The following is a 25,455-nucleotide window of genomic DNA, read 5'->3' as shown; positions in this document are numbered from 1 at the left end:
TGGATGTAAAAGTAATAGTTCCTTCGTTTATTTATTAAGCTTTTTGTTAATTGTCTTCACAGTTAAGTTTAATCATACTAAATGTTTCTACTAAATATCACAAAATTCTCATAATGCGAGGACAAAGTGAAAGGTTATCAACCTAGTGGTGAAAAAATGACTTTTAATTTATTGAAGATTTATCTGTCAACTTATTCTCTCCCTAGATTAAAATAGTTTCTCCAATGACTTGATTAGCTCAGGATAGGGTTGTTTTTATTTATCACTAAAAGTTTTTTAGGTACCTTAAGGTATCTTAAGGGTTGGTAATAGAAAACAGACGTCACAGCAACTGAAGTCAAGTCAAGCGAATTAGGAAGATTTTCCTCCAATTTCTACTTCAAATCTCTCCTGAATTGTATCCATTCCTTTGTAGCCGAGTGCATTACTGTGTTGGAAAAGAATTTATAGACCAGGAGTAACTTTTTCTCTTTATCCTCGTATTTTCGTATAAAAAATACGTCAAAACGGCAATATTCAAATGTTGGACTTGCCTATGGTTGTCCACAGCAAATCGGCATTGGGAACGTTGTCTTCTTTTTAAGAGCCCTCAACTCGAGCCATTGCTCTTGATTGGGTACATACATTTCTGCTGGCATGAGCTCTCCCTTCTCTTCCTCTTCTTGGGAATCTTCAACGTCTTAAAAACAAAATAGTTGTTTAGAACAGATTCTTATATTTTGCTGGAGGACTTAAATAGAGAATATACAGAGTGAGTTTTTATTATGGCACAGAATATCCAAAAAAGTTTAAGAATAGGACATCTTGTAAATTTTCTGATATGTAAATTCCTCTCATAATCCATGTTCTTACAATATGAAGTCACACTACTATTTAGGGTATTTAATGAGTTATGAGCATTTTTGTCTAAACTTTTGCAGTAGTAATGGCAAATGATTATTCAGAAAATTCACACATACGGCACCGTACTTATTTATTTATTACTTCTTTATATAAAATAAAAATTGAAATTTGACTTAGGGTGAGGCAGGGATGCGTATTGTCGCCAATTCTCTTTAATGCCTACTCGGAAAACATCCTAAAAATCCTCTCCTAAAGATCCTCTTGAGGGTGAAACAGCTGGAATAAAGGTGAAGCGAGTTCCCATTAACAACATTAAATATGCGGATGACACTGTCATCTTCATCGGTCACCGAAACTATTGAAGATCTTCAGAGACAGGTGAACAGAAGAGCGATGTATAGCCAAGAATACGGTGTAACAATGAACATCAAGAAGACAAAATTTATGAGAATATCTAAAGACATAACGAGAATTTCCTCATAAAGGGAACCAATGTCGAACGAGTAGACCAATGATTACTTCCAGGAAATTAAAATTAGAATAGAAAAGGCTAGAGTGAATTTTAACAAAATGTTAGAGTGAAAAGTAAGGTTGGTTAGGTGCTACCTTTTCTCGACTTTGTTTTATGGAATGGAAGCTTGGACCTTGAATGCCGCATTAATGAAAAAACTAGAATCAATCGAGCTATGGGTGCACTGAAGAGTTCTGAAAATATCGTGGACAGAACACGTCACAAACAAAGAGGTTCTGAGAAAGATGAATTAAGAAATGGAAATCTTAAATGCCATCAAAACAAGAAAATTAGAATATCTCGGACATATTGACTATGTGCTGCAATTGATTATGCAGGGAAAGATTCAAGGAAAAAGAAGCATAGGGAGACACAGAATTTCGTGGCTGCGCAATCTGTGAGAATGGTACGGATGTACATCACATGAACTTTTCAGAGCAGCCGTCTCTAAAATTCGAATAGCTATGATGATTGCCGACCTCCGTCGCGGAGATGGTGCTTATGGGAGAAGAAGAATAACTAAACATAACCATGCTAGAGCTACAGCTTTAGATGTTGTGTGTGCGAAAAAGCGTCCAACCTGCACTCAAAAATTTTTCCGAAAGTGGTAGACTCGCCCAACCGAAGCAGTTAAAACCATTTTTAAGACTTTTATAATCATTTTCAAAAAGGATGGTGTACTGGGGACTATACTGCTCGAGAACTTACCTTTAGGTGGCGATGGTTTTTTGCTTTTATCCGTCATTTTAATCCTCTCTCCCGGTCTCCTCAGTAATAACCGCCCCACCCCCTCACATCTCTTCAACACCTCGTTCTTCATCAACTTTTTTCTCATCGTGGCCGTAATGGTTGGGTACTCTGATAACCAAACTAAAATGTAGCCGAAATCGCAGAGCAGCTGGTAAGCCCCGCAATGACTAAACTTGATTTTGTTTAGGTAGATATGATCTAGCCACGACTCGCAAATTAAGGTTAGTATCATGTTTGCTATTTGGTGATCGTTGGTAGCTTCTAGTACCGGTACCAAAATACGATCTATAAAGAAGAAGATTGTTACTTTTGAATAGGTAGGTACAATAGTTTATTAGTATAATAATACAAAAAGCACTTTTACAAGTCAAATATACACACATCAAAATGGTCTAGGTCTAGGGGACAAAGTAATCGATGAATAATTAAATGGTAATTGGACTATTTATTTGGAAAATATTGAAATTCAACAAATCTCGACGCAGTTTAACGATAAATTGTGAATAACACAATAGTCGGTCGTTTTATACAGAAGGTTTAGAAAGTTGAAAAAATTAATTAAAGAAAAATTCTCAACTAAAATTTAAAAATAAAGTCATAGGCTCTTGTTTGTAGAGTCTATGACCCATAGGCGTAACCAGGATGATCCTAAGGGGGGGTTACAACTATTGGAAGGTCTCTGAGGGCTATGGTGTTACGCGTATAGAGCGCAAAGTACATCCCAATGGGGGGGGTTAAACCCCCCCCTGGTTACGCCTATGCTATGACCACCTCTATTATTAATGACAGCTCGAAATCGATCTGGCATACTTTTTATCAAATTGTCAAATGTCTTGCTCAATTTGTTGTGATTGCTCTTGCATACAGTTTAGCAGCTATTCCCTTCATTAATCATTGCTGTTGTCCACATCTTTTTATTGTTCTGTTCTAAAAAATTTCTCACGATTCTTGCAACATGCGGACATTTATTATCTTGCATCAGCACAAAATTTTCTCCGAATTCTGCAGCATATACAATAGGTGCAAGAATATGATCTCTATATTCATTTGCTGTTAAAAGTCCTTCAATATGAACGAGATCAGTTTGAAAACTTATCAAAACTCCAGTCCAAACCTCAAACCATCAAAGTTCCTCCGGGATAATACTGGGACATCTAGCGTGAAGACAAGCCTCACGCAACCTATTCCTGACAGTTTTAAGCAGATACATTAATTCCATGAATGTTTTGAAGCTCGCTTCTTAGCTGGCTAGCAGTAACATTGGGGTCCCTTAATATCTGAAGCCGAACAAACCCGTCATTTACCCGTTGTGTTGCTCTTGTTGAACCAGTATGTCTTTTCCTTACATCACCAGTTTCTTGAAAACGCTGCCGTAATCGTCCTGCAATACTTTTGGTAGAATGCACGGCTTCCGCCACGTCGCGGATGTTCATACCACCCTCTATCACACCAATTCGCGGTGTGCAAGTACTTGGAAGGGGAAACGAGAAACGACCCTGCGCGAGTCGCGGAGAAATATTGCAACTATCTTAAATAATTCATATTGTCAATTGAAATTGTCAAATTGACGTATATTTCATACCTTCTGTCAATGAAGCAGAAAAATTATATATTGCTCCACAATATTGATATGATATGCAATTATTATATAAAGGTAAATTTAATTAATTTTATTTTGCTTGCAGTACTGCATTTTAATAACTAATTTTATTTACTACACACAATTGTTGACGTTTTCATAACATAACCTGAATCTTATTTTTTCTTCTTATTATTTTTTTGGACTATGGCCTTGACAATTATCCAGTAACCAGGACTAATATAATTGGCCAATATAATTAAAAGTGCGAATTTTAGTATACAGCGTAGAAATAGGGGTCGCTTTGCCGAACTTGCACGGTCCCAATAGCTCGTAGCTGTGTTTCACGATCAAGATGATTTATTTGCATATTAACTTAGTTAAAACCACAATAACAACAAATTCTAACTACACTTGCAACAAAAATTGTACTGAATATACTTATGAGTTGAATAGATAAACTTATAGGTCTGGATCCCTCGTATGAAAAAAAAAAGTTGATTAATAACAAGCTGAAAATTTGTTAATAGCTTAAGGGTGTCTAGTCGAACAAACTTTGATATATGGGAACACTGGAACAGGAGAAGTTTTAATTGTGGAACAGGTTAAAAATTTGGAACGGTCAGACCACGAAAACGACACATGTATTTTGTCCGACAGAACAGACTTAAACTCTCCGAACAGAGATTAAACTCTCATGCAAAAATCAGACTACTATTTATCACCAAATGGGCGTTTTAATGAGTGGAACATGTAGAATATGTTAAATGACAGGAATTATGACAGGTGATAAATAGCAGTCTGATTTTTGTATGAGAATTTAATCTCTTTTCGGAGAGTTTAAGTCTATTCTGTCGGACAAAATAAATGTGCCGTTTTCGTGGTCTGGCCGTTCCAAATTTTTAACCTGTTCCACCATTAAAACTGCCCCTGTTCCATGTTTATCCGACTAGACACCCTTAAGCTATTAACAAATTTTCAGCTTGCTATTAATCAACTTTTGTTAAATTCAACAAAAACACAAACTGGTATTGGGGCCGTGCAAGTTCGGCAAAGCGACCTCTATTTCTACGCTCTGTACTTTTATTCGCACTTTTAATTATATTGGCCAATTATATTAGTCCTGGTTGCTGGATAATTGTCAAGGCCATAGTCCAAAAAAATAATAAGAAGAAAAAATAAGATGCAGGTTATGTTATGCAAACGTAAACAATTGTATGTAGTAAATAAAATTAGTTATTAAAATGCAGTACTGCAAGCAGAATACAATTAATTAAATTTACCTTTATATAATAATTGCATATCATATCAATATTGTGGAGCAATATATACTTTTTCTGCTTCAATGACAGAAGGTATGAAATATACGTCAATTTGACAATTTCAATTGACAATATGAATTATTGAACAATATTGAGCAATATTTCTCCGAATGGTACCAAATTTCTCCTTTCCTGGATACCTGGACACTCTAATATATTTGGTAACACCCAGGCTGACATACTGGCAAAAATAGGAAGAGACCTGAATGTACCCATGGAAGTACAACTGAATTCCCAGGATGCCCTATCAGTCATCAGAGGAAAAATTACAAAAGAGTACCAAGAAAAATGGAAATCTTTAGTCCAGAAGAAGACTTCGCAATACAAAACAATTCAAGACTTCTTTCCTACAAAACCTTGGTATTCAAATTTTCCATATAGAAATAGAAGACACACTACCACCATCATTAGAATGCGCACAGGCCATTGTTTAACAAAACAACATCTGTATAAAATGAATATAAAAGATAATCCTTTTTGTGAATGTGGTCGTCTCGAGGATCTAAACCACATCTTTTTTGAATGCCCGATTAATGTGATTCCTAATTTTGATATATACACAAAATTTATTTCCATGAACTTCAAAACACCGCTCTCTATATACAATATTCTAAGTTCCTTAACGGAAGAATCAGTCAATGTAATTATGCGTTTTCTTGCAATTAACCAAATAAGCTTATAAACTGCAATGCGTTTTCTAGCAATTAACAAAATAAGCTTACAAATTGCAAGGCTCAACTGTTTATACGTATCCGTGTTATATTATGTTGCTATTTGTCATTTAATTTATGTTTTAATTTTTAATCATACTTAACCTGACCTAATTAATCTCATTTAATTATAATCATCACACCTCATCAAAAGCTTCCTTACAAGAACATAGTCAGCGATTTTGGTATGGCTTAGAGCCAGACTACGTCAAGATCGCTTATAAATCGTGCTGGTAATCGCCTTGCAGCGAAACCAAAAATAAAAAAGAAGAAGAAGAAGAATATTTCTCCGCGACTCGCGCACGGTCGTTTCTCGTTTCCCTTCCAAGTATGCACACCGCGAATAGTAAATTGTGATAAGATATGTTCAAACAATAATAAACAAAAGTTTTATTTTGACAGCAAAATATTGCTACTTGCAAGTAAACGACTTTCAAAATAAGTTATCAATCGAAGTAACACAGAAAACGACAATAAATATCGTTCCCATACCACAAAACGACAATAAATATCGTATTATGCAGCTGCTGCATTTTCGTTTGTTTATTCATTTCAATGCAGCATTTCCCAATGTTTATACATTTTAATTCATTTACTCTTTTGCTGAGTACTAAGGAATCTTTCTTGTTGTAACTTTTACCACGTTGAGTAGATGGGTTGGGAATTATTTAAAATTCTCTCATCTTAATTTCCTCGGCATCCTGTATGATTTATAATTTTTGAAAATCTCTGGAGGTTGTAACCAAAGAAAGTGTTCCACCTGTTGTTAATCTGGTGGTATGGGAACGATATTTATTGTAGTTTCCTGTGCTACTTCGATTAATAACTTATTTTGTTTTTCGGTAGATGCCTCTAGTTCATCCGCGGCATTTCGTTCTTTGCAATTCGGAAGGGCCCAAAGTATATGATAACTGGTGAAATCGGAGAGAAGAGGATATGGGACTACTGATGAGGAGGAAAAAAAAGAATGTATGTGTACTTTGTACGCACGTAAGTTTTTATACTTCTAAATATGATTTCAATGAAATAAATATACTTTCGGACAGTTTATTTGTATTTTATTTAAAGATTAAATTAATTTTTACTTACTACTTTCCAAAAATTTTTATTAAAACAATGCCAAAAATTAAAAAAAGATTAGAAAACACCAGGATTTGAACCGGGGACCTCTTGATCTCCAGCCCAACGCTCTACCACTGAGCTATACCCTTTTCTTTATACGGGCTACAAGATTTCTCAGACATAGTGACAAACATACGAAGTGAATTATAAAATACTTTAAATATTACTTATTATCTTATTCCCGAGGTAGATAAGTCCAAATACACAAAAATTATAATAATAGTTATTTATGATATAAATGTTAAAAGCACAATTTTAAGGCACGTATGTGAAAGATTCGCTTCGCTCATTCTGCAATTCACATGAGTGCCTTAAAAATAAACTTTTTAACACCTATATCATACAATATTTTTTCTACAAACGTCTTATATATCAACAATTATAATTTATTCATTCTCAATTACAGGACAATACCTACAGAAACTTTTACTTGAACTTGACTGACATTCCATTTTTATATTTTTCTTGACATTACATCAAAATTGCCTATACTGTCAATACGTAAATCATAACAACTATAGAATAACATCTACTTTTATTTTTGTATATTCTAACAAATTTTAATAGTTTTTTTTCTACAAACGTGTTAAAAATGCAATAATACAGTTTAAATTAAGTTTAAAAAACTTTTTAAACCACCTTTTTCAAATTGTGCAAGTTGTATTATTAATATTAATGTTAATAAATGAAATATAAATATTTTGACGTTTCAGAATTTGACAATTCACTTTTAACTGCAGTGCCTTAAAATTTTTAAAGCACTGGTGCTTTAAAGTAGCATTGTTAACGCTCCTATGGAGTGATATAAATTGCATTTTTAACACGTTTATAGAAAAATATATTTAAAAACACTAATATATCCTTTCCACACCTTTTCTGGATTGATACATACATAAATTAAAACATTTAGTAACGAACTCCATACTGTATGTGTGCGCATGCGCGCAGATTAATAAAATTTCACCCTCAATCGCGCCTAAAGAAGTATAACTTCAAAAAATCTAAACTATGTTTTATCAAAAACACAATAATTTTAGTTACCTAAATATTTTGCTACGAAGACACTTGGTGTTTCGGAAATCATCTCTGAGTTTGTTTTTTTCCAATATGAACTAGGAGGAAAGATCATTTGTAAGTTGGCAAGACATATTGTGCGACAAACGCTTGCTAGACCATCAACGCATTCTTTTGGAGCTTCCTGAAATTTAAAAATAAAGTATTTAGGCCTGGATCCCGCGTACAAAAAAAAGTTGATTGTGGGAACGGACAAACTTTGATGTATAGGAAGTTTTAATTGTGGAACGTGTCATCCTGACAAGTTTATGATTGTGAAAACTAGCAGGTTGTTTTTAAGTTTATTCAATAGCAAACTTTATATAGTATATGGTATATGAAAAACTGTTGTCCGACAAATATGTTGGGTATTTTAATAAGTCCGACACGTAGAACATGTCAAATGACAGGAATTATATTGGTAGTAAATAGCAGTCTGATTTTTGCATGAGAGTTTGATGAAAGGGTAACAAATAAATTGGAAGTTCTGTCCGACAAAATACATGGGACGTTTTCGTACTCTGACGTTCGAAACCTGTTCCATAATTAAAACTTCCAGTGTTCCCGTACATCACAGTTTGTCCGACTAGACACCGTTAAGCTATTAACAAATTTTCAGGTTGCTATTAATGCTATTAATACACTTTTTTTTGGTACTCGGGATACAGGCCTAAATTACATCTGTGGCGTTGCTGAGTATATCACTACAAAGATTTCTTGCGTCAAAATGTTTTGTTCTGTTCATATGAACTTTTTTCAAACTGTTTCTATTTTAGAGGACTCTCTAGTTGTCAATACATAAATTATGTGTCCCATCAATTGCTTTTATACGATTGAAATGCATTTAAATAATTCTAATAAAAAGTTAGTAACAAAAATTTTAAATTTTTATTTTTATTATATTCAACTTATTCAATAATAGCTAACATCGCATATTTATCTAAAATGTATACTAATTTATTGATTTTTTTCATTTGTTGTTACAACTCATTAATTAATCGGTAAATTTGGGGTAAATTTTAAATTGTTCCTTAAATGTAAACCCAAATAAACATGTAATACGAAATAGTTATTTTCCTAACAAGTGCAGAAAGTCATTCTTTTCCGCACGCGACTGCAGTTTGCCGAACGACGAGAAGCGGGAGTTCGGCAAGCAGTCTAGTGCGGAAAAGAGACTTTCTGCAAGAGTTAGGAACAATATTTTTTCTAAGAGTCTTTAAAAAATTACCAAATCTTAATCAATTAATTTAATTAATATGAAAATATACATACACAAATTAATTCTTTGACAAGATTATCAAAACCAAACTTTCAATATAATTAGTTAGCATGACCACGATCTTGGTTTCCATGACGATGATTCAAAACGACTGTTATTGTCTACCGATTTGACTTTCGAATATTATGTCAAAATAATTTTATTTCATCGAATGGTCGCGTTAATTTCATTAAAACAGGAACACAATAAGATATATTTGAAATAAATTAGTAAATAATATCTAAATATTAGTTTATTGCATGTATTATAATTACTTTAAGGCCATATTAACATATCTAAATTAACACGCGTGCGGAAAAGTAAAAACCGCGTGCGGAAAAGTAACACGCGTGCGGAAAAGTAACACGCGTGCGGAAAAGTGAAACTTTCTAAACTAAAATGCGTGCGCGAAAGTAGACATTTTTGCACGCTCGTAGAAAAAATATATTTCGGTACACCAGTTCCAAAGCGTAACAAGTCAAAAATCGTTAGTTATTAGAAAACAGAGTAACACCTCGAATTGTTACACTTTGGAACTAAAATAATTACTGTTTTATGGCAAAATATATGTGTGACATCTTCACAGAACCTTATTCTAGAGTTGTCACCCTTTGCAACTTGTACATATTGGTTATTGAAGCGTTAACTCCAAATCAATAAAATTCAGACTTACTGTGGAACTGGTGTATCGATTTATATTTTGTATGGACCCCAAAATTAGGCAACTCGTAATGCACTTTTTGACGTATATGTGGGTTGCCTATTGAAAATAATCCCAGAAAAATCCAAAGTAAGAAACTATTAACTATAAGGAACTTTTAACTGTAAGGAACTTTTAACATTTCTCCAAGTTTTTCTATTTTAGAGTGTTTTTTGAACAACATCGGTGTACAGCAATCATTATAAGCTCTTTCTTAAGGCCGCGTCTCACCATCAAATAATTTGATCAAACAGTTCGAGCAAACTTGACGTACTTGAGGAAGTACGTCAAAGTGACGTCACAATTGCAGTTTTTTTGAAATTCTAAAAATCTGTGCTCTCACTATCAGTCTAGTTTGATCAAATTTTTTGTATTGAGTTGTCTAACTTGTTTGTACTTTATTTAAAATTAAAATTTTTCATTATTATCCACAATGAACACTTCACGAAGGCCCCGTCTCACCATCAAATAATTGACAGTTATTTGATCAAACTTGACAGTTAGTGACACAAAGTGACAGTTAGTATGTATAGTTTGTGTCACTAGTCAAGTTTGATCAAATAACTGTCAATTATTTGATGGTGAGACGGGGCCTTCAGGATATGACGTCACTAACTGTCACTTTCAGTTTGCTCAAACCAGTTTGATCAAATTATTTGATGGTGGGACGCGGTCTTTACTCTACTAGTTTCCAGTAATATACCGTCATTTCTGTTCTTTTATTTCTTTATTCCGCTCCACTCAAAAATAAAAAATTATGAATAAAACTTGATGATAAATACTAGGTAATAATAATAGGTTTGTTCCAACTCGATACAAAACCGTTCTTGAATCGTTACGCGCATGCGCAATAACGAATAATTATGCGCAGTAACACATTTTTCGTTACTGCGCATACTCATAACCGTTCAAGAACGGTTTTTGTGACGGGTTGGAGCAAAACCTAATATTTATGTACGTTTAACATACCTTCAACTTGTCAAAATTAACTTTGACTTCCGACACCAATTTGGCTCTCATGAGAACACACACCTCAACCTGCACACCCAAATTTTTCTTCTCGATCTCGCCGGCGTGATCAGCAAGGCGTAAATTGTTGAGTTGACTAAGGCAGTCGACAATATTATCATGAATCACTGTGAAAAATGCACTAACGTTCCAAGCGTTCACCAGTTTCTTACATTCGTTGATGGACCACAACCTAGTTGTGTGTATAGAATGATCTGCAATCGAAAAATGAAAACGAATGATATTTAAGTTGAAGACTTCTTTGTTCTACTAGACATACCTAATCGATGCAACACAGGAATTTGTTCAACCAATGGTAGTTCATCCAATGGAGCTCCAACGAACCAATCGGGAGTGGTCTCGCATTGGTTGCACAACACAACTAGATCCTGTAAAACGTTGGCATAAAGTTTGCCAGTTTCTGGGTTGTAAATTGCTTTGGAAGAAACCAAAGCCAATCGAAAATTCTGATCCCAAGACGTTGAAGCTACGTGAACACCCAGCGCGTCTGCGAGACTTGCCAAAGCCGAGAGAACAACAGGGGATACGTCAGCTGAAATAAGGATATAAATAATATAAAAGATCGGTTAATCTATCTATCTAATTAGCCTTAAACGCCCATTCCTAGGCAAGGGCCTCCCCAGTTAATCTACATTGGTCTCTATTCTGAGCGATCTGCATCCAGTCCTTTCCTGCCGTTCTCTTAAAGTTACCCATCCATCTCATCTGTGGTCTTCCTCTTTTTCTTTTCTGTTCCCATGGTCGCCAGTGTAGAATTCGCTTATTCCATCTTTCATCTTTTTACCGCAGAATGTGTCCGACGAAGTTCCTTTGGCAACCTGTCTTGATACATCGTTCACCTGTGTTTTTTCTCTGATCCATCAGTTTCTTTTTCTGTCTTCAAGACCGATATCCAGCATCTGTCTTTCCATTGCTCTTTGTGTTTTGCATATCCTGTCGATGTTCTCCTTTGTGAAAGTCCATGTTTGTGAGCCATATGTGATAACTGGTAATATGCACTGGTTGAATATTTTCGTTCGCATATATTGAGGGTACCTTTTATTTTTTAGAATATATGATAGTTTACCAAATGATGCCTATGCTAATCTAGTTTTTCTTTTTATTTCTTCTGTTTGATTGTCGCTATTCACCTTTATTATCTGTCCTAGGTATATGTATTATGTAACCTGCTCTAATTTATTGTTTGACTACTATTTCAAATTTGTCTTCTTGGTTTGTCATAGTCTTGGTTTTACTATAGTTCATCTATAGATCTATCCCTGTCGCTTTTTTATCTAGTTCCTCAACCATCTTCTGTAACTCTTCCTTCTTATCTGTTATCAGGACTATATATCGTTTGCATATCTCAAGTGGTTCAAGAGCTCTCCATTTATTCTTATTCTATATGTTTCTCATTCTAATTTTTTAAATATGTCTTCCATAGCCTGATTGAACAATTTTGGCGATATTGTGTCTCCTTACGTGACTCCTCTTTCCAATTTTATTGGTTCTGTAGCGTGTTCATCCGTCAATTTTATTATGGTACTCGCGTTTTTGTATATATTTGTTATAAGTCCGTGTACCTGTAAACAATTCTGTAGTGAGTTTTTGATGGCCTAATGTTCTATACTGTTAAACGCCTTTCGGAAGTCTATGAATGCCATGGATAATGGGATTTGATATTATATCATCGTCATTGGTTCTACAACCCATGGTGGGTCTTGGCCTTTCCAGAATCAGCGTCCATTCCTTCCTATCCTTCGCCTTGGTTTTGATATTACACACATAGAAAAATAAAAAATATTATATAGAAAAAAATCGGTACCTGTCGGAATAAATTGTACTATCCATTCCCTCAAATGCTGACTCGAATGGGGCGGTCTTGCGGATAAAGGCGATGCTGACCACCAGAGTACAACGTGTTCCAAAAAATTACCAACCTCTCCCCATAAGATTTGTTCATAGTATTCCAGTACTTTTTCCCTAGCCTTTGGACTGATTTTTTTCACACCTGGAAAAGTATGTTAATAACACAGCAGCAATTAATTGTACGATAGAATACCCATGAAAGGGTAAAAATATAACCAATATAAAGGGACGAATGCCCACAAATATAAAATATTACTCATTTATTACAAGAAAAAAGATATGTTGGTAATATGTACTTCACCCAACGCCCCAACTTAAAAAATAAGAGACAGGAAAACACAAAACCAAAAAAGAAATGCGCTAAAAAGGATGGAAAATAACATAGTAAGCGTCCCTGGGGATATACCTGCAGACCTGCTAAAACACGGCCCTTTGGTCTTACGACAAGAATTAAGACAAATAATTAAAAATGCTTATTTGATATACAAATACCTAACGAATGGAAAATGGGCTATTTAAGCTCCATATACACTGCTTCAAGAAATTAACGCACACATTAAAAATGGGTTATTTTTGATGTCTCAAATTTTCTAAACCTGTTGTCCGATTTAAGGAATTTTTTTAATATGTTATAGCCTTATTTTTTAACAATATCGCTGTAATAATATTCGAAACACCCATAAAATACTGAAATTGGAACCCAAAATGTTTTTTATTCATTTGCTTATGTCGGATAATAAAAAAGTTAGGTACTCTAACAACTAGTCATGTTTCTCATCAATACAGGGTGTTTTTAAATAAATATGACAAACTTTAAGAGGTAATTATGCATGGAAAAATAATGATCGTTTACTTTATAAATGTATGCTTCGTTTCCGAGATACGGGGTGTTGAAATTTTTCTTAAAAACTGACAATGTATGTATTGCTCTAAAACCGGTTGAGATATGCAAATGAAATTTGCTATGTTTTAAGAGGTAGTTATTGCACATTTTTTGACATACAATTAAGAATTTTATAGTCACCTTTGTCGCGCATACGGGTCATATTACCCGTATTCGCGCCAATGATGCATATAAAATTCTTGATTGTATGTCAAGGAATACACAATAACTACCTCTTAAAACATACCAAATTTCATTTGCATATCTCAACCGGTTTTAGAGCAATACATACATTGCCAGTTTTTAAGAAAAATTGCATGTAAGTCAAAAAATGCGCAATAACTACCTCTTAAAACCCAACAAATTTCATTTACACATCTCAACCGGTTTTAGAGCAATAAATAAATCGTCAGTTTGTAAGAAAAACTTCAACATCCTGTATTTCGGAAACGAAGCATTTGCGAACATATGTTTATAAAGGTCATTATTTTTTCATGCAGAATTACCTCTTAAAGTTTGTCATTCTTATTTAAAAACACCCTGTATTGATAAAACATGGCTAGTCGGTAAAGTATCTAACTTTTTTATTATCCAACATAAGCGAATGAATAAAAAAACATAATGTTAAGAAAACCTGAATATTCCAAAGGGTGTTGCGAACTGTGAGAAAAAACACTGTTTGGTACACCCTAAACACAATGACAATTTACCCGTCTAGCAACAAGTATTAAAAAATCACTTAAATCGGACAACAGGTTTAGAAAATTCGAGACATCAAAAATGATCTATTTTTAAGGTGGTGGGTTAATTTTGGAAAAGTGTATAAAAATGTAAACAAAAAATACCCTAATAATTATAGGCGAATATGCGTCACAGCTTCTGTGGGTAGTTTGTATGTGAAAATCATTAAAGAAAGGGTGGAGGAACAGCTACAAACTTCAGATCAAAAGTTCCATAAAACTTGCAAGCAAAAGAAACTCCTATACTACAAAGCCAAATTTATCCCCAAAGGCGCTTTGTTTTTACCTGAACTTTTGGATTTTCTAACACCGTCGTGTCCCAGCATTTCTGGAGCTGCCTGCAGCGTGACTGTTAACAAATCTATAACGTTCTTTTCCTCGTAATAGATTAATTCTTCCAAACTAGCGAAAATGCTGGAATCATTGATGTTTTCTGAGGCTTCTTTGGTGATTGTCTTTTCCGCTACGTCAGGAGGAGACATATGTTTCGTTAAGGTCCTTAAAATATAAATATCTTGTTAATATAATACCAAATCAAATATAGTACTAATACTTTAGTAAATTGTTAAATTATAAATGGACAAGTTAGCCCTAATAAGTAGGCAACTCGTAATACACTGCGTTATTATTTGGATTGCCTGTCGAAAAAAAAACTATAAAATAAATATTATATCTTACATGTATATTTCTAAGCTAGAATTATCTGAGCCGTCATCATCATCGTCGGAATTTTCATACAATCTGTATGTTTCCAGCAAGCAATCGATGAGCTTATGGCAGCACAATTCAGCTCTTTTATATGCGATAATTTGAAGCAACCTGGTCACTGAAATACTCCTCATCGGAAATATAAGATAGGGACAAGTGTTCTTGCAAATATTGTTATCATTGGAGACGTGGTATTTCTTGTCCAAGACCAATAGATTGTTGTACGATACAGATATTCTAGAAAACAAGTTTTATTCACTAAAACACGTTCCCTGCCACGTTGAGATCAACACTAGTATTGCCTTAATGGGCCAAGTTGGTCCCATAGTCTAAGATCCGAATAGGAGATCGAAATGTACCCATCTGCTTGCTGGATGAAACATTTTTTTATTAAATTTCATACATAGACAAACACGACCAGCATGGGTTGCCTATCAAAATCGTGACAGGGGGGGGTTGTAGGGGTTGAAATCAACATTTCAAGCACATTTTTGTGAATTTTTTTAAAGTATGATAAAATTATGAATTAAATAAACGTATTTAGTATAATTCAAAGAATACTCAGAAAAAAATTCAAGGAAGAATATTGAAAAATAAGTCAACGGTGGCAATATTTTTAAAGACACCTCGAAAAAAAAAATGGATTTTGTGGTGGACATAAGAACTTATCATTGGATCATGGTAAACAAAAAATTCAAAAAGATTTTATTAGCTTATATTTTATGTTTATCGAGATAACGCTGTTGATTTATTTTAGTTTTATCTAATTTTGACTTTTTGGTATCACTCAGAAATCAAAACAAAGAATTTTTTTGCACAAAAAATGGTGAAAATCAACATATTTATTATTGTTAAACAAATAATAAGCATAAAACAAAAAATATCCCGACAGCATTATTCTCAAGGAATATCTAAAGAAAATATATATAAAATTCCAGGTGAGTTGGTCAAGTAGTTTTTGAGTTACAAAGTCTACAGCCTGAAAAAAGCAGTTTTAAGAAAAACGCGTTTAAAGTGTTGTCAACTTTTATTTTCAATTTCTTTTTTGTCTCAAATGGTAAAAAGATGCACACCGGAATATGTTTTTAAATTGCGGAGTAATTTACAAAAGAAAATAAGAATAGCTGTTGACCGTTTCTCACTACGCTCAAGCGCGCTGGCACGAACTTGCTGCAAATCGAGTCGACGGCAGGGAGGTAAGGAGATAGTGTTGAATAGATTCGACTCGATTTGCAGCAGGTTCGCGCCAGCACGCTTGAACGTAGTGAACAACGGTCAACATCTGTTCTCATTTTCTTTAGTAAATTACTCTGCGATTCAAAAGATATTCCGGTGTGCATCATTTTACGATTTGAAAGATAAAAAAGAAATTAAAAATAAAAGTTGACAATACTTTAAACGCGTTTTCCTCAAAACTGCTTTTCTCACAGACTGTAGACATTGTAACTCAAAAGCTACTTAACCGACCCGCCTGGAATTTTGTATATATTTTTTACACATTCCTTGAGGTAACGCTGTCGAGATATTTTTGTTGTATGCTTATTTTTTGTTTAACAATAATAAATATGTTAATTTTCACCCTTTTTTGAAAAAAAATTCGTTGTTTTAACTTCTGAGTGATACCAAAAAGTCACAATTAGATAAAACTAAAAAAACTCGACAGCATTACCTCTAGAAACTCATAAGCTAATAAAATCTTTTTGAATTCTTTGATTACCATGATCAAATGATGCGTTCTGATGTCCACCGCAAAATTCATTAAATTTTGAGGTGTCTTTTAAAAATTTGCCACCGTTGGCTTATTTTTCAATATTTTTCCTTGAATTTTTTCTTGAGTAATCTATGAATTGTACTGAATATGCCTATTTAATTTAAAAATAAAATAATTCTACCAAACTTTCAAAAAAAAATTTTGCTTGAAATATTGATTTCAACCTCTACGGTTCCCTTAAGGATAGCTATGACACGATTTTGATAGGCAACCCGTGCTGGTCGTGTTTGTCTATGTATAAAATTTAATAAAAAAAAATGTTTCATCCGGAAAGCAGATGGGTACATTTCGACCTCCTATTCGGATCCCGTACTACCATGGGACCAACACTTTTTTATTTATTTATTAACGGCACTTTTAAATGCACACTAAGAGAACAACGTTGTCTAGAAGATATACACTAAACTGCTAAACCAAACTTATATGGAAACATCTGATATTTTTTATTATTATAAGCGAATTAAAGCTAAATTTAATTTTCTTTCATTGCACCTCTGCGGAGCCTAACTACAGGTTATACATATTACCAAATCAACATACCTGAGAGCTATAGGGCTTTTCATCGATTGTCATTTGTTTCGAGCTTCTGTCATAATGTTGTATAATCCGTGTATAATTACCAGAGAACGGCAGTTCTCGCCAGTGGCGCACACCTACACCTCCTACACGCGACACTATATATACACGAAATTTTCGATTTTCTAAATCTGACTGAATTGAAAATTGGGCCAACTCCCATCTTAAAGTTCAGGAAAAGACTCACCCATTTATATGTCAACCATCCATTTTGGTCCAAGGGTGTAGATTTTACGGCCCTTCCTATTTAGGGTCTGTTTTTCGTTCTCGTCCCCAAAACTCCCAAAAACTTCAAAAATTTAACTCCGACCTTTGCGGCTTCTAATAGTCCTGATCATTACCTTTCCAACGCATGTCTAATTTTGAAAATCGGTTATACCGTTCAAAAGTTATCGAGCTCAGAAATATGAGTCAATTTTTATTTAAAAAAGGGAAAATGTTTGTGGATATGTATGTATGTATGTATGTGTGTGGAGAAGTTAAACCGATCTGAATTATTTTTTCTGTGTTTGAAGAGGGGGTGAGGGCCGATTCAGAACCGGTGTAGTTTGTGAGTTTTGACTACCCATAAGCCAGCTATAGGACTTGGTAGGTACAAAACGGCATATTTTTTGGCGGTATATATCCTCGGTTCAAGAAGAGACAGGAGAACAGTAAATATACCAAATCAATAGCGTTGAGTTAAGCTTTCAAATGGTGTCTAAGCTGTCAGGATCAGACATACACACGGCTCAGTATAGCCGAAAAACTGAAAAACTAAACTTTGAAAATTTTGGTTTTTCGACAATTACTCAAAATTTCAACCTACGAATAACGCCTATAACTGAGCGTTTGTAGAAGGACTCTAGACGAATCTAACGGTGTATACCTTATATCCGGGAAAATTCGAATTTTTAAGTTATAGGCTTCATAAATACGATCAAATCTATTTCTTATGGAAAAAACGGTTTTTCAAGCTCAATAATTCCTGTAATAGCTTCAGTTATCATAATTGACCTTAGATGCATAGAGAGAGAGAGAATATATGTTTATTGTCTAAGAAAAAATCTATTATCTAAAAATCTATATAAGATACTACTTGTCAATACGTTTCAAACTCATGTTTAGTGAACAAAATGTTAAGCCGTTTAGAAGTTATTAAGCTACAAAATTATAATCCACTTAACGATTATTCCCTAAATGGTTTATGTAGTTGTACTGGTTACGACTTTAATTTGATCTGGCAACGGACAATCCAAGTTTATTTACCGGCCATCCCAATATTTTTTTTTTCAATCTATTTCGAATAGAAAAAATCTAGTGTACATTCGATGGACACTAGATCATTTGCGAGATAATGCGACAAAGGCGACCATTTATAAAGCTTAAGGTGTAATCGAGAAACATTGCATTCAACTTTATACATTTAATTTATAAATAACTTTGAAAAACTCCTAATACAAGAATAAAAAACCGCTAAACGCCGCAAAAATGAGTGGCGCATACAATATTCCAGCTACAAAAGATCTGATATGAATATTACGTGGCGGGAAAATGAATTTTCATTTTGATGCAAAACAAAATTCTAGTTTTATTTTAAAAGATTTTTTCATATTTGCTAAATTTGAAGTAAACGCGCCACAAAAGAGTTTCAAAGTTCAAACTGTATCAAAGTTACTCTTTTGTGGCGCGTTTTACTTGAAATTGGGCAAATATTATTAAAAAATCTTTTAAAATAAAACTAGAATTTTGTTTTGAATCAAACATTTTCGGGCCACGTTATATTCATATCAGATCTTTTGTAGTTGGAATATTGTATGCGCCACTCATTTTTACGGCGTTTAGCGGTTTTTTATTCTTGTATTAATATACACGGATTATACGAAATATGACAGAAGCTCGAAACAGATGACTGTGAATGAAAAGCCCTATTAAAGTTGGTTGGATGAAAATTTTTTGTACCGATCATAATTCCTCCCCAGAACATGACATTCTCAGAACAGAGACCCCATCTCTGTATATAAAAACCTACACCCTTGAGGCACATATTTGAAAATGTGGCTGGCACGGAATGTGTCAATATAAACTTTCGATCAGAATATTACCGTAAAGTTTGAACTAGTAGACTTTCTCCATAATAAATAAAAAGGTGAGTGATTTCGTTAATTATCTCTTGAACAAAATAGATCAATTGTAGCTCAGCTTTCCATAGCATGTCTTTCCACATTTGCAACTTGTTAGCTATTATACAATGCACCTGATTTGCCGCTAATTTAGGAAGAATGTTCTTGTAAGACACCTCTATAGATTCAAGCGTTAATGTTATGTCTTCTACATCCTAAAATTATTAAAAAATTCATCGTAAATGGTAGAAAGATAACAAATTCTGTCAATACCTATACTACTTGTAGAAATATGTAAAATGTTTAACGATCATTTCTTACAAATAATAGAAAACATACTAAAAAGAATTCAAGAGAAAAACAATGGATGACCAACGAAATTCTTGAACTGAAGGAGCAGAGAAGACAATAAAGATAAAGATCTTGAAATAACAGTGGATGGAGGATAAATGGCTTGAAATGGAAGAGGTAGAATACAAAAAAGACACATTCAATATGTTCAGGCCTCTATCATAAGAAAACTCCTTATACAATTGTAGACTAGATAGGGAAAATGATGATAAATGAAGAAGCTATACGGACAACATGGTATACATACATAAATGAACTACATATTTAATAATGCCAGCCTAGATAAACAACAGGTATTAGGTCCTTAAGTTATTTATATTCAAGATACTTACTGTTAATTGCAGATCGTTGTCGTGAAGAAGGGGATTAAATTTCGAAGAATGTTTACTCTTTAAATTATTTAACAAGACTTCCAGTCTAGACGTTAATGAACCACAAGTATTTTCCAAGTTTCTGCAAGAAGCAAACAGTTCTTCATAGTTCAATATCTCCGGAGGCAACCATTTTTGAATAATGTGGGCATTCCAAGTCATCAGAGATATTTGGTGGTTTAGATATTTTCTATAAGTATCATTGTTGGCTTACAAACTGCCAGGATATCGGTTGTTTGTTATTAATGCCCATAGATAAAAGTGTTAGTAAGATTGTAAATGCCTTTGTTTAATCGATAAAACGTAAGTTACTTTCCCCTGCTACTTAGTTTTTAACAAACAATGCCGCATCATGTAATGTGTGTTGCCTGTATCGTAGATGCCATATCCGGGATATTTAAAATATTTGAAGGAAATTTTTAGTTTTTTTTTAATCGGGGGATCGTGGTATACCGCTACCGGTTTACTTTCAATACCGGTTTATCGCTAAAAGTAGTGAAAAACACAGGTACTTGAACATCTGGACAAAAGACACTGAAAAAAAAAAGAATATGTGTACTTTGTACGCACGTAAGAAGTTATACTTCTATTATATAATTTCAAAGAAATAAATATACTTAACAGGTTATTTGTATTAAATATATTTAAATATTAAAACTTTCTTACCTACCAGTTTTAAATTTTTTTTATTAAAACGATACCAAAAAGTAAAAAAAAATATATATATAAATAAACCGTCCGGGATTTGAACCCGGGACCTCTCGATCTCCGGTCACACGCTCTACCACCGAGCTAAACTGCCTTTGCTTTTACAGGTTACAAGATTTCTCATATTATACTGACAAATTTAATAGACCAAGTGAAGTATACAAAAACACTTTAAACATACTTACTATTATTATAAAATATCTTATTCCCGAGGAAGACAAATCCAAAGACAAAAAAATTATAATAAATAATACATTTACTAAAAACACTAATATATCCTTTTAATGACTTATTTGCGCTGATACATACATATCTTGAAAGATTGGCAACGAACTACATACTGTCTGTGTGCGCATGCGCCCGGCATTATAAAATTTCACTCTCGATCGTAAAGAAGTATAACTTCAAAAAATGAGAAGTAGATAAAATTCGAGAAAATACTTTCTAGAATAGTTAATTCATAATCTACCTCTAGAATATGTTGTTATGACTGAATAATTTGTATCAGAGTAAAAATGCATAAAGGTCTCACAAGTAATTTAAAAATCTTCATAAAACAGGATGTTCCGTTATCGATTTTAAGCAGGGGTACATGAACAAGACAAGTAGGGGTATCCGAGTAAATGGACAACATATTTATGTACGAACTAATAAAAGAGATGGTAAAAATAAAAATAGAAAATAGGTAAAATCGTCGGGATGGTAAAAATAGCTATGGAAAACCCAATAAACGAAATAGCATGAAAGGGTCATAAATCAAATAATTTTTAATCAAATGAAGAATTACAAGGAGACCCACTATCAACGACTTTGTTTAATCTGATCTGGAAGAAATAATCAGAAAAATCAAAATAAATAGGCAGGGAACAGTATTTAAAATTTGACCATCGATGTATGGCATTCGCAGACGATCTAACACTATGAACGATAAGTAAGAAAGAACTAATACATGCATATTCAAAATAGCTTTAATATTTTACTTGCGTTGTAAAATTTTATGAACGGGGCATGACGAACGGGAGATAAAAACAAGAATAGCTAAAAGAAACAAGAGTATGGAGCATTGAGATCATTAATGAAATCCAAATGTCTCAAGAAAAACAAAAATTGGAATTTACAAAACAGTTATCAGGCCTACAGCTACATATTATGTACGCGAAACATGGGTACTTAATAAATCAGAAAGAGACCTTTTAGAAAGATGAGAGAGAAAATCAAAGAGCAATATATGGAGGTGTGAAAACAGATGGTCAATTGAGAAGAAGGAATAATAAAGAACTTGAAGAATTATATAACGATCCAAAAATGAAGACAGCACTCAAAGCTCAAAGAATACGATATTTAGAAATTGCATTGAAAGAATGGGAAAGGAAAGCATGCCAAAAATGGTACTTTCACGAAAGCTAACACGAAAAAGAAGCAAAGGTAGACCAAGAGATGTAAGGGCAACGTGTAAAGACAAAAAAGTAATATTGACAATTAGAAAGAAAAAGCATTGGACAGAAATCAATGGAAGGAAGTGGTTAAGAAATGTATGGAAAGACTATAAGAAATATTAATTGTGTTTTATATTATTAAAATGTAAATAGTAATTGTAATGGAAAATGTAAACTTTTTAGATTGAAGTCAGTCTTATGTTTCTGATCAGTTCCTGAAATTATTACGGAAACAAATCATAAAGAGTATAACTGAAAATACTTGGTGTTTTAACGTGTACTATGTGTTGCGTATATCGTAACTGGAATATTTAAAATCCTTCCAATTAGTGATGTTGAAAAAGTAACTATTCGTTACAAAGTACTCGTTACTTACGAATACGGAAAGTAACGATTACTATACAGAGAGGCAAATCGTTACTTTGATTACTTCGTACTAATCGTATGAGAGCGAGTAACGACTATTTATTGTATCTACTTTGATTACTCTGATTACTTCGTACCAATCGTATCAGAGCGAGTAACGACTATTGTATCTACAACCAGTACACTTGATTATTTACTAGTTTCTAGACGGGCCAAAAAAAGGTGGAAATGATGTTTTTACAGTTGTTATATCTTTGATAAAGTTATATCGGAATACCTATACAAAATACCTATCTACTGAGAAATACGATTTTCGATTTGATTACCGGTACTCAAATACAAAAGTAATCATAGTAATCAAAGTAACGGATACTCAAAAGTAACTATAATCAACATCACTACTTCCAATGTTTTATGCAGCATGCATGTATTTCTAAATTGGTATATAAGGATTAAAGAAATAAAAGAGGATCATTCAAGTTAAAACTTTTTTTATTCAGCTATAACAAAAATATCTCGAATACAAAATACACAGCCCAATGTAGGGAAAACATAATAAAGGGTAATAAAAAGAAAGTAAATCGTATTACCGTCTTCAACAACAAAGAAATCAAATATATTCCAAATGTTTATCCTATAAATTGTCATGACTGGTTGTATGAACAGTATTTCACGTAATAATTTAATTTACAGCAGTAAATAGATTACGTATGAAAATAATCAAATAATATAAAGTAACAGAATTCTCCTTGCGGTAGATAACTGAAAACTAAAATGCAAAATTTGGCCTAAGATCGAATTAGCGAGGGCAAATAATTGTCAAGCTTTGCGTTTGCGTATTCTGTCTTGAACGTCCCTTAATAATTGATCGAAAGAATCATCGGTGGGGCCCCCACGCTGGATGAAGTATCCGCTTTCGTCTCTCATATTATCTGCAACAAACGCATTATATCAACCATCTTTAAGTTTAAGCTATAATTTAATCTACAAATTGAAATTAAATCGAAAAATATTAAAAATATTACTAAAAGATTTTTAAATTGAAAACTTATTGGTACATTTCCCTGGTGATACCTCCAAGGCTTCTCCAGTTTGCAAGCCAAATGAATGCTGCAGTGAAGACAAAAGGGATGGAATTCTACACTATGCAATTCACAACCCCCGTCTGCAGCTTGGTAAAGTTCCAACGGAAAATGCACCTAGTTACTCCACGGAGTAATACTGCTATAAAATAAAAATGTATACCATTTTTATTCAGTGGCAATGCGAGGCCAAAAATGTCTTAATTTTTACTTAGATTAGAGAGCGCAACCAGCACTCTTATCGACGATTTCACCTCTTGTTAGAGGCTCTTCAGATTTTGCATAGGTTACTTTCTCTAATCCAGTAAATTTTTCGACATATAATATTAGTCCCACACTGCAACTGACGTGAATGGATTAGGTGATTAGCGTCATCTGGCAATTGAAAGATTAAGTTTTTCAATCCTAATAGCAACATTAATAATATTGAAAAATATTAAAAATATTTTATGTATGTCGAAATATATAATTGTCGAAATGTCGAAAAATTTACTGAATTAGAGAAAGTAACCTATGCATTCTCTGAAGAGCCTCTAACAAGAGGTGAAATCGTCGATAAGAGTGCTGGTTGCGGTCTCTAATCTAAGTGAAGATTTAGGGCCGGTTGTTCGAACGCTAATCAACAATGATCACTATCAAATATTTAATTACTGTCACCAAAACTGTCAATGTCAACTTTTATTGGGTTGCTGAAAACATAACTGATTATAATTATGAGATTAGTTAATCAATTAACATAACAATTATTAACATAATTGATTAAGTAATTTCATAATTCTAATCAATTGTTTTCAGCAACCCCAACAAAGTAGACATTGACAGTTGGTGACAGTAATTAAGTATTTGATAATGATCATTGTTGATTAGCGTTCGAACAACCGGCCCTAAGACTTTTTGGCCTCGTATTGCAACTGAATAAAAATGGTATACATTTTTATTTTTATATTAGTATTACTCCTATAGAGTAACTAGGTCCATTTGCCGTTGGAACTTTACCAAGCTGCAGACAGGGGTTGTGAATTGCATAGTCTAGAATCCCTTCCCTTTGGTCTTCACTGCAGCATCCATTCAATTGTCAGATGACGCTAGTCACCTAATCCATTCACGTCAGTTGCAGTGTGGGACTAATATATGTCGAAAAATTTACTGGATTAGAGAAAGTAACCTATGCATTATCTGAAGAGCCTCTAAGAAGAGGTGAAATCGTCGATAAGAGTGCTGGTTGCGCTCTTTAATCTAAGTAAAAATTAAGACATTTTTGGTCTCGCATTGCAACTGAATAAAAATGTTATACATTTTTAAGAAATTAAATCCTTTTTAGATATATTTTCCAGCATGTGTCACTCTTATGTAAAAGAAAAATATTTAAGAACAAACTAGGACAAACAATTTACATAGTCTGATTTATCAAAGAAAGAAAGGGAAATGCATGCCAAGATCAGAAAAATGGCGAAAGATGAAGAAGATAAATGTAATACAGGAAGGTCTCGTTTTATGCGGTGGATACGTTTTGCAGAAAAGCGCATATAAAAAAATCGCATAAAAAAAAGAGTTTACTTGCATTGAAAAAGTAGGGATACGTTCCGCAGTTTTCTAAAATCACATAAAATGGTGGACGTTTGTCCACCAAAAATTG

The 25,455-nt window shown here is 33.5% G+C and overlaps 2 protein-coding genes across 3 annotated transcripts in view; both read right to left on the bottom strand.

Moving 5' to 3' along the window:
- Positions 1-6: 6 nt before the first annotated feature.
- LOC114325248 (uncharacterized) lies at positions 7-20,483 on the bottom strand. The gene is made up of 10 exons (XM_028273257.2): positions 20,189-20,483; positions 19,488-19,720; positions 15,027-15,293; positions 14,635-14,846; positions 12,682-12,867; positions 11,137-11,409; positions 10,818-11,071; positions 7,879-8,035; positions 2,063-2,389; positions 7-679 (listed from the first exon to the last, which is right to left on the bottom strand). The coding sequence occupies exons 1-10, from the start codon at positions 20,387-20,389 to the stop codon at positions 534-536; spliced, it is 2,256 nt and encodes a 751-aa protein (XP_028129058.2). The 5' UTR covers positions 20,390-20,483; the 3' UTR covers positions 7-533.
- Positions 20,484-23,211: 2,728 nt separating this feature from the next.
- LOC114325063 (uncharacterized) overlaps positions 23,212-25,455 on the bottom strand; it is a 45,982-nt gene continuing 43,738 nt past the window's right edge. For both annotated transcript variants that reach the window (XM_050648938.1, XM_050648937.1), the window contains exon 12: positions 23,212-23,669. In XM_050648938.1, the coding sequence (XP_050504895.1) occupies positions 23,557-23,669 (113 nt within the window). In that variant the 3' untranslated portion in view covers positions 23,212-23,556. The remainder of the gene's footprint in view (positions 23,670-25,455) is intronic.

This window comes from Diabrotica virgifera, chromosome 4 (genome assembly GCF_917563875.1).
Source record: "Diabrotica virgifera virgifera chromosome 4, PGI_DIABVI_V3a".
Taxonomy (NCBI): domain Eukaryota; kingdom Metazoa; phylum Arthropoda; class Insecta; order Coleoptera; family Chrysomelidae; genus Diabrotica; species Diabrotica virgifera.
This window is presented reverse-complemented; position numbering and strand designations above follow the sequence as displayed.

What these genes read in the sequence shown, in the direction of transcription:
- LOC114325248 (XM_028273257.2), bottom strand. Translation starts at nt 20,389, where the DNA reads ATGACTTGGAATGCCCACATTATTCAAAAATGGTTGCCTCCGGAGATA. An exon ending in TCTAGCTTAGAAATATACAT is followed by an intron (nt 14,847 to 15,026) that starts GTAAGATATAAT and finishes TTATATTTTAAG; the next exon opens with GACCTTAACGAAACATATGT. An exon ending in TAGAAAATCCAAAAGTTCAG is followed by an intron (nt 12,868 to 14,634) that starts GTAAAAACAAAG and finishes ATACTTTTCCAG; the next exon opens with GTGTGAAAAAAATCAGTCCA.